The 15,006-nt window shown below is 39.8% G+C and overlaps 1 protein-coding gene and 1 long non-coding RNA gene across 2 annotated transcripts in view; one reads left to right on the top strand and one right to left on the bottom strand.

The window, feature by feature from the left end:
- The first annotated feature begins 100 nt into the window (after window positions 1–100).
- Window positions 101–1,692, top strand: LOC126951395 (uncharacterized). The gene is made up of 3 exons (XR_007724448.1): window positions 101–198; window positions 492–627; window positions 1,159–1,692. It is a non-coding gene; the product is annotated as an uncharacterized LOC126951395 (long non-coding RNA).
- A 2,591-nt stretch (window positions 1,693–4,283) lies between these two features.
- NFE2L3 (NFE2 like bZIP transcription factor 3) overlaps window positions 4,284–15,006 on the bottom strand; it is a 30,892-nt gene continuing 20,169 nt past the window's right edge. Inside the window, exons 2-4 of the mRNA XM_050785438.1 lie at window positions 13,133–13,312; window positions 7,648–7,731; window positions 4,284–6,866 (exon numbers count right to left, since the gene is read on the bottom strand). Coding sequence (XP_050641395.1) covers window positions 5,622–6,866; window positions 7,648–7,731; window positions 13,133–13,312 — 1,509 coding nt within the window. The 3' untranslated portion in view covers window positions 4,284–5,621. The remainder of the gene's footprint in view (window positions 6,867–7,647; window positions 7,732–13,132; window positions 13,313–15,006) is intronic.

The raw sequence follows: 15,006 nt of genomic DNA, 5'->3' as shown, positions 1-15,006 counted from the left end.
AAAGGAAATAACCCCAGCGAGGTACTCTTCAGGGACACAGGTCTAGTACAAGAGAACTCTTGACGGCTACTAAGTTCAGCCAGTCTTAAAAAACTGTGCTGTTTCTACAAAACTTTAACTACAGTAGTTTTTAAGGATGCCAACGAAAGCTGAGGGTGTAGAGCAAAATAGTTCTAAGCTTCAGTTAAACTTCTTTAGGTAAGATCTTATTTACTTTTCCTTTCTTAATTTTCCTCCCTAAAAGATAAACTAATACTCTTAAATGGTCTTTCAGTATAGTGGTTCTTACGTAGTTTAACATAGCTATAAATTGAGTTTAACAATTTATAAACTCAAGAGAATAATTTTTATAAACCCTGTTTTCCAATCTGTCATTTACTTAAATTATTTTGGTTGTTTTTCCCTTTTTTTCCTTCTTTTCCTACCCCCTCCCCCTCCGTGTGAAGATTTGGGTGCTTAACATATCATTTTTTTCCCTGCTGGAATTTTAGCATTGATATGAACCATGGACAAGTATATTCTGCTGCCACAAAGACTGTAAAGTGCTTCATTTCAACAGCTGAGGCAAGCCAAGTGATCATTAATAAAGCTTTTCTTGGTTCCTTCAGTGGTGTTGGTAGTAAAATGGTAGGTAAAAGTTAGGCTGCAAGTTCAATAAATCATGAGATTTCCCATCGTTACACCCTTGTGTATTCACATTTCTTGGATCAAACATTTTGAGTGAACTAGGGGTTTTTATTAAAGACATTTGTTGTATTTATGGTTGTAACTGTACATGCTTATCAGGAAGAGACTGAAGGTAGGGCAAAAATGGTTGAATCTATTTTCAGATAGTAGTTCATACTTGAGTGAAGTGTCTGTCTACATTATGAAGCCTGTATGTATCCAGTACCAAGTAGGTGGGTTAAATGTGGTTATTTTAGTTCAGTGTCTTACCCTGAAGAGAAAGTTGTAGTTAGGCTGTTGAAATTCATTCCTTAGATACCATCAGTTTGATTGCCCGGCTTTATTGCCTTTACAGGAATGTGATACTCAGGGCTTACTCTACTATATGCACCAGTGAGTCTTCTTTGATCTTAAGACCACCACTGAAGTTGTTTAGGTTCTTTTGGACAAACATGATAAACTTCTTCAGATACTTTTTTTTTCCTTTGGCAGGAAGGTGTCTTGCTGCAGGTAACTAATGAAGAAGTGGTCAACCACAGAGTCTTCAAGAAATAAGAAATTCTGTACCATCTGAAAGTAGTTCTTGTTGGTGCCTTCATTTAAAAAGCACTCTTTAAAATAAAAGGGAAATGTTTTCTGATAAAACAAACATTTAGTTCAGGTTCTTGATATAAAACAATTAAAAAATGAGTATTGTTTGTAAAACTAACATCAAATTGGCTAGAGAGAGAAATGTATCATGTTTTAAATTAGGTTTTGTGAGTAGACAGATTACAATTCTATTTTAAATATAAAGTTTATAAAATAAATATTTTTTGTATCCAAATACTTGGTGTAATGTTTACACATAAAATGTGTGAATCTTGTTCTATAAACATTCGGTTGTCTAAAAGATCACCATCCCCTAAATTTTTAAAAGCAGTTTGGGGCTATGCATATTTTCTTTTAATATTAACAGATAAATGAGAAGAGCATTGTGGACATTATTGACTGTCCCCAATAAAATGCTGTTCATTATGCACTGTATATTCAGCGTTTGAGTACTCCTACTAAAGTTTCTGGCTTTACCTTGTATGTTCAGCAATACTGGTGGCATTTTGAAAATCATGGATTTTAAAGGTGAACCGGCCAGAGTGGTCTAGATTAACTGGCTTTGCAAAAGCACTGAGGGCTTAAAATATGTACTAGATTGTCACATGTCAATTAGTTTTATTGTGTTTCACACAGAGTAAATGAATATCAGTGTTTTTTTCTTTTTATGTGTTTATTTGGACATTTATCTGAATTAAGAAAACCAAAAAATAAGGGCCAAGTTGATTGATTTGTTTCTATGATTTGTTTTGGTTTTGATAATTTGAGATCTAACAGGTAAGTCACACTAACAGTGGGTAACACATAGAAAGCACTTTTCTGTTTTAAATAGCTGAATTCATCACAGACTTGTACAAATATCCCAACTTCAGGAAAATTTTGAAGTTTTAAAAATGTTTGGATGTACAAAGACGTTGAACTTTGAAATACATCAGGTTGATATGCATAACCTCAAAATACCAACTCCTATCCAGCAAGGTCAAGGGAATATCACACAAATAGGGGAGAATTAGGTAATTACACAATAGACTGAAATGAACTGATGGAAGAAGAGTTTACTGAAACATAGTGTAATGTTGGATATTCAACATAGGCTTATTTCCTGTGTGTATAGTGTTGAATCTGTTTTTCTTGGAGAAATTGAAGTTTAAGGTAGTTCTTGTGCAGCTTTGAGACAGTGCCCTAAAATAAAGAAAGGCTGCCTTTTGTCCGGGGCTTTATATTGTTGCTGTGTAACAACTTACTTTTAGAGCAGTTTAGAGAAACAAACTTCAGTATCTATGGGTCAGCAGTTGGGAGCAACTTAACTGATTCTGGGTAAAGCTCACAGTTTGCAATCACAGAAAACTAGGATTGGATAATTTTTTTTTTATATATCCAGAGTGGCATACTAACAGGGCTGAAAAGTTAATGCTGGTTGTCATCTTCCCTCAGTGAGTGAGCAAGAAAAGCTGTAAAATGAACACACTACAAAGTAGTCATGCCATCTTACATCCTTTATGGTCACAGAATGTGGTGGGAGGGTTCTATTCACTGGTAAATTACCAAGCAGGCAAGGATTATTGGGAACTATCTTAGATGCTGGCTGTCACACTCAAGGGTGTGCCCTTATTCAGTTTATGCATGAGTGTAAAACCGGATTTCCCTGTGTAAGGTTTTCCTTGTAGCCCAATTCGGTAGATGCCAAATTGCTTGACCTAATAATTTTGACATTTGTACTATTTAGTAATGCACTAACACTGGCTTGTTTTGGGAGGGGAATTGGGGTAACCAGTGAGTTGCATGGATTTACCAGAGAACAAATAGTTCGAAAACTGAGATGGGGAAAGAAGGATCTAGCCACTTGAGTGCATTTAGGGAAGTTAGTATTACCACAAAAACCCTGTATACTGGTTCTGTAGCTCTGCTCAACTGAAGCCTGCCAAAATACAATTGGCCTAAAATCTGATCACACTTCGGAAGATGCTCAAGTGAGTTTTAATTGGAAAAGATATCCTACCCACTTGGGTTGTCTTTATCCCTATCTTCCTCATTCTGATTAAGACGTTAGATACTGTAATCAAGATTACTCAACTAGGTAGGTAAAGTGGAGGGTCCTAGGCAATGGTGGTTTGGTTTTTGGCATTGACTTTGTAATCTAGTTGGTTTGCACTGGAAAGCAAATGTGGAATTCCTTCTACCTTTAAAACTGGACTGTCGGAAAAGCAGTTCGTTTATATGCCTTGAATCCAGCATGTTAAGATGGAGACGGGGTTGTGTCAGGAAGCCAACCCATAGCCAATTAGATCTTGTAAAGTTGGCTGCTTAATGCACCAATTAAAAGTCCCTTGGTATGGGAGAGGGGACATCAGTTTCAGGAACCTACACTACCAAAATATGCTGTAGTCCTCTTGTATGAAACGTGTATTTGCACATGACCTAAGCACGTCTCATACACTTGAGTTGTCTCTAGGTTACTCTCATTTAATCCAAGATAGAAGCTTGGTAAATAGTATGCTGCATTGTATGGGGAATAATTGACAAAGTTCAGTACAGACATTACTATAAATATATTCCATTTGCAGTTACTTGATCTGTGTGCTGTATTTAAGGTTTTTTATAGCTTAAACTTCAGGCCAGACATGGTGCATAATCTGAGCAGCTTGGGAGGCTGAGGTAGGTGGATTTGAGTTCGAGGCTGGATCTTTGGGGGCCACTGCACTTCAGCAGTGCCAAGACTCACCATGATTACCAATTCTGCTCTCTGCTGTCCTTTCCTTTTAGAGGTTTGAAGAATGCTATCTGATAAGCAGGCACTCGTGCGAGTGCACTTAGTCAACTTTGAAACAAGTAAATTGGTACTGTAGGATTTCCTACTGTGGACTGAAATGTTTTACGTTACGTGTGTCCTTAAATTATAACTATCAAAAGCTTAAGACATTTGAAATACTCCCTTGTAAAAAGCAGCTCGTCAGCAGACTAAACAAATGATCATTGAACACCATGAGTCATTGAATGGGGCAATAATTTTATCTAGAAGCATTTCTGGCAAAATAACAGGTCTTGGGAAAAAAACTTTTATTACAAAAATCCAACGGTATATATAAACTGCGTTTCTCTAGCCCAAGATATTTATGTGATACTCTACACTGTAACGGCAGAAATAGCATCTGAGAAACTTCATTTTGAAAAATTGGACATAAAATTTTATGTACACATTATAGTACACATAATGTGTTGATGTTCCCCGGACTTGACAGTCATCTAGGTGAGGTCATTGCTGTCTTCAGAAAACTCAATCTGTTTATTGTTAGAGTGAACTTAGTGAGGTTTTCATTTCAAATGCCATTATTTCTAGAATTTACCTTACCCTGGTTTATTTTCACATTCACCTGTTTTTTCCCCCCAATAGCTTTTGCCTATTTTAAACAATCTTAGATGGTTTCACTGTTACTCTTCCTCTACTGTTGGTTTATATGGCTTACAGTGTTCTGGTGAGATCTCAGTATTCTAAGATGTGAGGCCATCCCTTCAGGCTGGCTTTACTACTGCCAGAGATTTTATGGATTTAATACATGCACAAGGAGTTCTGTTTATGCAAGTAGCCCATTCTATCTCTGGTTACATGAGGAAGGCCTGTGGCTTAAACTACCAGTGACTCCAGGTCTTCAATGCACTCTATATCACATAGTATTCAGTGTGTTAAGTATTGGGATGGAGGGGGGTGGATTTGCCTTACTTTGGCATACTATGTTGGCCTCAATTTGGCTTGAGTCTGATCAATTTGCTATGCTGCCCTATTTGTTATTCATCTATATTCCTGAATGTGGATATTTTGGAAGGAAAACAAGAAATTTGCTTGAGATTTCTGTATAAAAGGGAAAAGTTAATTTTTAATACAAATACAAAATTTATTTCAACAAAGCAAAATTTATAAGTTAAATATAAAGATTAAAATAGTGTTTGAAAAGCTTACTATAGTGCTAACTAAATGAAAATAAGGCTATTTTGCATTTAAAAAACTGAAATACCTCTTAAAATAATTTGATCCCCAGTGTTTGCTCTTTCTGAAGTAACTGACTTACTAAAAAGGATGGCTGCCAAAAAGTCTTACTGGGTTTTCAAAATGTTAACCTATTCTTTGGACATAACTGAATTTTGTATACAATGCATTTCATGAAAAGTTGTGGCTCCCCCAGATTTCCCACAAGTGTGATCTTGAAGTCCTAAACATTTGTCCATATAAGCTTCAAAACAGAGCCTTAACTGAGTTATTCAGGTAGCAGTACTTAAAGATAATTCTTGAAGCAGTTTCGATGGTTTCTGATCCAAATCAGTTTCCGAACATTACTACTTCACATAATGAGTCCATCTTCAGTTTCTTCTCACTTTCTCTTTCCCTTTTGGGTTTCCTTTTTGTGGCCTGAGGCCCCCAGTTCTTTGGGTACTAACAAGACACTTCCATCATGAGTACACTGAAGTGCATAGTGGTTTGGATTGACTGGCCTACCTTCGTCATCTCTTAATCTACTAAAAACATCATGATAAAGGTCATGCAGTTTCTGTTTCATTATGTTAATAGCTTTGTTACATTGTGTTCGCTCTCTCTTAAGAGTTTCCTTCTTTGCTTGCAAGTTACATACATCATGTTCTAGATTCAAAATTATGTCCAATTTGCGTTTACGACAGTTCTGTGCAGCAACTTTGTTTTTCCCTCTTCGTCTGATATCACGGATAAGTGAGACTTGTAGGTCTGTCAGATAGTACCTACTTATCATGCTATTGAAAGAATCAACAGGCATGCCGACAATTTCATCTACAGAAAAAGGGATATGCAAAGCTTTAGCACGCCGTTCATCACGGCTCAAGTTTCTATCTCTGTCTTCGAGGTACCTACTCCTTATCTTCTGTGACCTCCCAGGCCACGAAAAAGGTTCAGAAGTAGATTCTGGTGCACTTGGCTGTAAGTGGTAAGTGTGGTTATGAAATATGTGTTGAAATGTAAGATCCCCATGGAAACCAGAATCACTATGATCCATGTGACAAAGCTTACTAGGTTCTGGGTAGTCGCCGCCTACGGCACCTTCTAAGTCATGGTGGGAACTAGATTCATGGTCAGTACAATAACCTGTAGCACCTTCACACACACAGTGAGAGGAATTAGACTTGGTGACAGAGGTACTATTGTGACTTGAATCTAAAGAAAGGCCAGAATCAGAATCTGGTTCATCAAAAAGCTGAGAAACATCGATTGGATCAAAGTCGTCTTCTGTGGCCAATGACATTAAGTTTATCTCATCAAATATATTTACGTCAAGGTCATACAGTAGGTCTTGGCTTGTTAGATTCCGCATATGATTGTTAACTGGTGAAAGAAATCCTGTCGAGTTAGTTCCAGGAAGGGTTTGCTCAGGATTGGTGGTATGAGAATTTAACTGCAGAAATGGTTCTTGTGACTGTGAAGTCCTTGTTGGATTTCTTCTAAATGTATTGTTGGGACAAAGCAAGATGGCCTCGTGAAGATTCACATCCTGACTTATAGCCTGGCTGAAGTTTACATGATAATGTGCTGAAGAATTCATGCCATCACTGATACTGCCTGGAAGAGGAGTATCTCCCAATGAGATGCCCTGAAAAACGAAGGAAAAACACTTTAAACATGAATAGCCCTATTTCTGAAGCAGTCCTATTACCTAACACAACTTTTGTTTCCTCTCTTGTCAGTTCCTTTAATAGAGAGATGCTGTTGGCAGTAACTTCCTGGTTAAAGTGCAGTCAATACATGATGTGAGTCCAAATCAGAATACTTGGAATTCTGCAGAATACTTGGAATTCTGAGTAACCTAGAAATTAAGATTGATTAGTATAAAAGCTAACTGCATTTTTGTATTAAAAAGCCTAATGTTACAATCTTGTAATTTACTACTTTATAATAAGATGTAACTCTCATCCTAGCAGGTTGGTAATCACATTGTGGCGGGTCAAGGATAATAAACTACAGTGAAGTAGTAGTCTGGAGGAAAGAGGTTGCTTAAATGCCTCTAAGCACTAAAATGATAAAGCTATTATGAATGTTGCTGCAATAAACATGGGGGTGCAGGTGTCCCTTTGATACACCGATTTCCTTTCCTTTGGATAAATACCTGATAGTGGGATCACATGGCAGTTCAATTTTTAGTTTTTTGAGAAACCTCCATACTGTTTTCCATGACCAGTCTAAATTTGATTACACCTTTGGGATTTGGAAAGAGGAATGCTATACATACTTGGTTAATTCTAAGCTGAAGTGCTTCTATAAAAATAAGCATTACTTTAAACTGCTGTGTCAACCAAGTAAAGGAGTTGTATTTATTCACCAAAAAGTCAGTGCAGATACGTTCCTGCAAGGATAAAAGCCAAGGTTCCAATTACCTCCAGTGAATTTTCAGGCTGCGATGAAAGCAACTGGAATAAATCTTCCAGAGAGAAAGAAGTATCTGTCCCATTCAGATGTCTCTGTAGAGAAACACAAAAGGTGCATCCTTCACGTCAAAGACCAAACTGGTTGTCTGGGGCTTTAGGCTTTATCTTTAAAGGATCACCAGGTCTTATCTCCACACTGGGTTTTTATCCTATTATGTTCCTCGGTTGTAAGTTTTACTTTTTATTATTTTTTGAGACGGAGTCTCACTCTGTCGCTCAGAATGGAGTGCAGTGGTGTAATCTCGGCTCATTACAACCTCTGCCTCCCAGGTTCAAAGGATTCTCCTGCTTTAGCCTCTGGAGTAGCTGGGATTATAGCCGTGCACCACTATGTCTGGCTAATTTTTGTATTTTTAGTAGAGACAGGGTTTCACCATGTTGGCCAGGTTGGTCTCGAACTTCTGACCTCAAGTAATCCACCCACCTAGGCCTCCCAAAGTGCTGGGATTACAGATGGGAGCCACTGCAGGTGGCCTATTTCTTTTCTTATAGTACTCAATATTTCAACATGCATACTTAAAGAGTTAATCAGTATTTCTATACCTTCCATAAACAACTTCCATATAATTTTTGGCTAGTTCTTAGTTTCAGCTTATTTTGCCCCTCCACAGCCAGCCCTCCCAGTTGGTTACACAATTACGTAATTTTGGCCAGGTGTGGTGGCTTACGCTTGTAATCCCAGAACTGGGAGGTCAAAGCAGGCAGATCGCTTGAGCCCAGGAGTTGGAGACCAGCTTGGGCAACATAACAAGACCGTCTCTACAAATAAAATGAGCTGGGTGTGGTGGTGTGCACCTGTGGTCCCAGCTACTCCGTGAAGCTGAGGCAGGAGGACTGCCCGAGTCCAGGAGGTTGAGGCTGCAGTGAGTTGTGACAGCGCTGCCACACTCCAGCCTAACAGAATGAGATCTTGTCTCAAAAAGTAATTTTTACAGTCAATACTTACTTACATGTACTCCAATTTTTTTTTTTTTTTTTTAAACCAACTTATCAATGCTTCATCTCACTCCTGGCCTTCATGGTTTAGCTTCTTTCTAGTTGAAAGAACTCTTCAGAATTCTTTTTAGAGAGACCCTGAGCAGTAAACTCAGTTTTTGTTACATGGAATTATTATTTCACTGCAATCTCTACCTCCTGGGTTCAAGTGATTCTTGTGTCTCAGCCTCCCGAATAGCTGGGACTACAGGCATTTGCCACTGCACCTGGCTAATTTTTATATTTTTAGTAGAGATGGGTTTTTGCCATGTTGGCCAGGCTTGTCTTGAACTGCTGACCACAGGTGATCCACTGGCCTTGGCCTCACAAAGAGGGGATTACAGGCATGAGCCACCATGCCTGGCCTACATGGAATTATTTTGCCTTCATGCTTAAATGATGAGTTAACAGGTAAATTTAAGGTTTAATGTTTTCCCTCACTACTCTGTCTTACGGCATTTATTACTAATGGTAAATTTGCTCTCAGTGTTATTTATAATGAACCTTTTCTATCTCAGGTAATTTAAAAGATTTTTCTTCTTAGTTCTTGATGTTTTGTTTCAATCTGATATGTCTGGGACTTAATTTGTCTTTATTACGAGCTCTATGTACTCCTTTAATCTGAGGACTTTTCTGGAAATATTCTGCCATAAACTCATTTTAAATATTGCTTCTGTTTCATATTTTATATCTCTTCTGGGACTCCTATTAGAAGTAATGTAGATTTTTCTCTTCTATCATTGTCTCAATTTTGCTTTCATATTTTGCATCTTTGTGGTACATTCTAGATAATTTTCTTAGATATGTCTTCCAACTTACCCTTTTCTTTAGCTGTTCACACCACTTCCACTGAATTTTCAATGAAAATGACTATTTTTCATATCTAGAATTTCATGTGGGCTCTTTTCTAGATCTTTTTCTTTTTTCATGATAGTCTGTTCTTGCCTTATAGATTCTGTTCCTTCATGAACAATTTAAACACTATTTTAGAGTCTTTTTCAGAGGACTAGGAATCCTGACTCTTGCATATGCTGACTCATGGCATATGAGCAGTTTTGCATTCTTCTCTTCAAGAACCAGTGTTTGTATCGTTTTCCAGACTGTACTTCTCTTGTCTGAGGATTCTTGATGGTGATGGTAGTGTGAGTTCAGATCTTATATCTAGCTTTGGGGCCCCCACTGGCGTTCTGATTTCTAAAGCATAGCCAGAATTGTACCAGTCCCCATTTCCTAGATATTCTTCCAGAGTTGTCATCTGGAAGAATGGAAATGCCAGTGATTCACTGGTCTAACTCATTTTTATTTCAACAAGCTTTAAAAGCACCTTCTAAGTAATAGCCCAATAAAAGAACAGAAATATATTGTCAGAACTACCATAAGAAATGTGACTGGGTGCCATGGTTCACACCTGTGATCCCAGCACTTTGGGAGGCCAAAGTGGGCAGACTGCTTGAGCCCAGGAGTTTGAGACCAGCCTGAGCAACATGGTGAAACCCCACCTCTACTGAAAATACAAAAAATTAGCTGGGCATGGTGGTGTGCACCTATAGCCCCAGTTACTTGGGAGGCTGAAGTGGGAGATCACCTGAGCTCGGGAGGTTGAGGCTGCGGTGAGCCATGATAGCGCCACTGCACTTTAGCCTGGGTGACAGTGTGAGATCCTGTCCTCCCCCAACCCCAAAAAAAAGTGTAAGTACACAAAGATGTGATGTAAATGCTCAGGCTAGGAACATGGAGATACACAATGAGGAACCAAGCCTGATAAGAACTAGGCACAAATGCCTGGCTTTGAATGATTAGTGTGTTTCTGAAAAGTTTTGTCCAAATTGATGTTTGTCCTATGTCAAATTATATTTTTAATTCTCTCCAAGGAAGCTCTCTACTTCATTTGTCTTGTCATTAATATTTAGTAAGTGCCTATTCTGTGCCTAGCTGTGAATTAATTTGTTACAGGTAGAGGTAGAGAAAACAGTTCTTGCTTTGCTGGGAAGTCCAGTGAGGGAGTAAAGATGAAGACATACCTCGGAGAAAGGCAATATACAATTCAGTGTTAAGTAAGTGAAAGACTAGTGAAAACATCTTTTCCCTCAAAGAGAACTGTGAACACTCAGGGAAGTGGTCAGAAATGTCCCCTTCAAAATACATATGGTTCTGTCCATATTTTAATGTAAAAGTCCATGGGTATTGATTTGACAATACAGTATGTATGCTGTGGGGAGAGTGGTAAAACCATACAACGCATCCAAATATAAATATAAAGCCTAGATAAGTCAGAGGAGCTGGGGAGAAAACCAGCTGGGAAAAAAGAACAGGCAGTTGCCAAATGCCAGGCTGCAATTGAGGGTTACAAAAGGGTTGAAGCTGCAGTGGTCAGAGTGAAAATGGGAGGGTTCCTTGGGGTGTGCTCTCTACCTCTCCCCTTCATCTGAAGAATGGCAAAAAGAGCCTCAAGGAGACCATTTAGAACTTGGTGTGTGTGCTCTGCACTTTGGGGACACAGAAGCTTAGTGTCCCACTTTTGCCTGGGAAATATAAAGGGTGAGAAACCATGCAAGAGCCATAGTTAGGGAACTGAAAAAGGGTCTAAGGTGCTAGGTGGCCAGCAAATGGTTGAGAGGGCCACCTGGAGAGGTGAGATGCATGTATGCCACAGAACATTCAGGGAACAGCCCTAAAGGACCAGCTGCAGTGGAGATGCATTTGCCTCTGTCAAGAGGAAGACTCCCAGCTGTGGGGCCAGGGGTCTCCAAAGAACCTATACATGAAAAAGTGCCCACGTGACAAAGAGTTGTATAATATTTAAATGTATGGGATGGTCAAGAGAAACAATTTCCTATGTTCTTAGCACCCCACACCCTCAACCCCAGAGAAATCAGGGTAGGCCACACAAAACTGAGGGAAGATGCTGACTTTTAGCTCAGTGTTTTTTGTTTTGGATTTTTCTTTTTTGAGACAGGGTCCTGCTCTGTCACCCTGTCTGAAGTGTAGTGGCATGATGACGGCTCAGTGCAGCCTCAACTTCCTGGGCTCAAGTGATCCTCCTACCTCAGCCTGCCAAGCAGCTGGGACCACAGGCACACACTACCACGCCCAGCTAACTTTTGGTTCAGCATTCTTGAAAATTACACTGGGTTATACCTTTTTTTTTTTTTTGAGACAGGGTCTCACTCTGTTGCCCAGGTTGGAGTGCACTGGTGTGATCACAGCTCACTGCAGCCTTGACCTCCCAGGCTCGGGTGATCCTTCCACCTCAGCCTCCTGGGTAGCTAGAACTACAGGAAGACATCACCACACCAACTAATTTTTGTAATTTTTGTGGAGATGTGGTTTTTCCATGTTGCCCAGGCTGATCTCCAACTCTTGGGCTCAAGTGATCTGCCTGCTTTGGCTTCCCAAAGTGCTGGGATTACAGGCGTGAGCAACTGTACATGGCCACATTGGGTTATTCTTATCAATTGCTGCACTGGGATGGCCAAAGGGATTTTCATGAGTATCTAGAATTTATGGGACCTGCCCTAGATTTCACCAAGGGGCTCTAGGTGGAAGCTGGAGGGGCAAGGGAGTGGCAGGTAGGCAGAGAACAAACCTGTTTTCTGATTTCATGCCAAATAAGTAATGTTCCATGTAATATTACAAGCCCTAATAATACGCAGCCCTAAACTCCACCTTCTGGGAAGGGGACAGGCTAAAGCAGGTGATGGCTAAGAGAACCATTAGGGCAAGACCTGTGAGGGTATGCCTTCCAGGTGGAAGTGCCACGTGGTTATTAAATATCTCTGGAGTGCCTGTTTGCTATGCTGTGGGCAGGACCTCAGCAGGGCTGAAGAGAAACCACAGTACAGCCCAAATGAAAGGAGAAGGAAGCACAGATCACAGGAAGCATCCATCCCTTCAGCCTGGCTCTGGGAGTTCATTTGTACACCTCTTCTCACAGCTAAAGAGTAAGGTTAGGCAATGAGGAGTTAAGGAAGTGGTCCCACTGGACCATGGATGCCCAGTGGTTCGGCCAGGCCTGCCAGGAGACTGAACAAAGATTTGAGTCCAAGCCTTAGCTAACATCATGGGTGTTTGGCTGTCGGGCTGGTCCTCAGCTTGCTCTCCTGGACTAGGCCAGCCTGGCTGCCTGTTCATGTGGCTGGTTGAGGACTCCTAGGTTCACCATTTCTTCATCCCTTGCCTTGGCAAACATAACTAGCAAAACCTGCTAGCAAGGTCCTGGAAGGGGGTGTGTGCACACAGACACAAAATCTTGAGTTTAACCAGAGGAAATAACTGTATGGGCTAATTCATTTATAAATCAAATTGCTACTCCCATAACTTAAAGACAGAGGTATTTTCATATATGATATTTGTTAACAGTAGAGCATACTTACATGCTCATTCTTAACACAAACTGTCAATGCCACAAAATCTACATTAAAACCAAAATGGCAAGGCTTGAATATTCTGACAGGCGTACCTCATTTCTAGATTCAGTGGTCTTTTCTGCCTCCCAATCAGGTTTCTCTGCTACTTTGTTTTCATCTTCATTATTCTGCTGAAGTGAGTTCTCCTTCTGGGCTGACACCCTTTCTTCATTTTCCTCACGCTGGGAACTATGATCCACAGCTTCGTGCTTTTCTCTTAGTACCTCGTTCTCCTATAAAAGTAACAAATTGCATCAAATAAGCAAACAGTCTTTAAAACTGCATTGTGCTTATTGTTCAGGGACCATGAAACCCACAAGTCAAAAGCTAAGACTGGCATTTCATTATTTTAGTATCAAAGAAACATTTAATTCAGAAACAAAGGTCAGTTTTATATCCTGTCCTGAGACAGGCTGTTTGAATCTGTGCAATTTAAATTAACACGCACTTATAAAGCCCCTGAATTTAAAATACTCATGAGTTAGATTAGATATGGAAATTAATATTGCCAGTAGGCAGTTTTAGTTTTCTGTTCAAAATCAATCAAACAGCTAAGTTGGAAGCAAACACTGATCAAATATGGAAACTATTATTACAAACTATTAATTGTGGTTCTCTCTGGAAGGTTGGGAACAGGGTGGGAAAGAGTTTACTTCACTTTATACATGTCTATAACTGTGAATATTTTACAACACACACATATTGCTTTATTTATTTTTGAGACGGAGTCTCACTCTATAGCCCAGGCTGGAGTGCAGTGGCGAGATCTCGGCTCACTGCAAGCTCCGCCTCCCAGGTTCACACCATTCTCCTGCCTCAGCCTCCTGAGTAGCTGGGACTACAGGTGCCTGCCACCACGCCCAGCTATTTTTTTAAATTTTTAAATTTTTTTTATTTTTAGTAGAGATGGGGTTTCACCGTGTTAGCCAGGATAGTCTCAATCCCCTCACCTCATGATCCACCTGCCTCGGCCTCCCAAAGTGCTGGGATTACAGGCGTGAGCCACTGTGCCCGGCCATATTCCTTTTATAATCAAGAAAATGATAAATATAAAACATCTCCACAGATCTACACTTATTTACCCAGATATGTCCTTCTACCTTAATTTACTTTATAAATAAGGAGACCTAAATAACTAAAAGGCTAGAGAATTCCTCTAAACATTCAAATATGGTTACCATTTAGAGTGTACTGCATGTTCAGATAGTTTCAACTATGATATCAAAAGCTCTCTGGATATATTTTTTTCCCCTATAACATTAAAGCTTGTCAAACTTTTTCACGATTTCTGTTCTTCCAGGAACAGACACACACTGGCACACCGCCTTCCCACCAAACCACAGGAAAAAAAATTTTAAGTGAAGGTTGAAGAAATGGAAATTTACAGATGCCAGAAGAAAGGAGAAAAATCATGGCAAGATAAGGAAAAAAGGAGGCTGATATTCTGCTGGCCCACTTGGTTTACTGGCTTCTCTGTCTGATTGTGCCTAATTGTGACACTGTGCCTTCCCTCTAGACACTGTAGATGATGTTCGGTCCTAGCTCAGTCTCTCCCTTTGCACATTCTGTTACAACCCTGCTCATGTGCTCAAGATACTGCTCCTGCTACTCTCCCCTCTCTTCTGCATCAACAGTTGTTTCTCATCTACTGGACAATTCCCATCAGCCTACTATCATACACGAATACCCCCACCTTTAAAAACCACTCCCTTGGTCCCACACTAGTCTTCAGATCCCATCCCATTTTTCTGCTCCCCTTTAAACCAAAAACCTCCTAAGAGTTATCTGTACTCAGTGTATTTTCTCTTCATCCATCAGCAAAATTTGACTTAGTTACCACCTCCTCCTGGAAACAGCTTCTTCACCTGGCATCCAAGTACCTCTCTATTCTCCTACCTCATCAAGAACTTCTGCTTTGCTGATTCTT

The sequence above is a fragment of the Macaca thibetana genome, chromosome 3, assembly GCF_024542745.1.
Source record: "Macaca thibetana thibetana isolate TM-01 chromosome 3, ASM2454274v1, whole genome shotgun sequence".
Lineage (NCBI taxonomy): Eukaryota > Metazoa > Chordata > Mammalia > Primates > Cercopithecidae > Macaca > Macaca thibetana.
The sequence above is the reverse complement of the archived record's forward strand: the minus strand, read 5'-3'. Positions and strand labels throughout refer to the sequence as shown.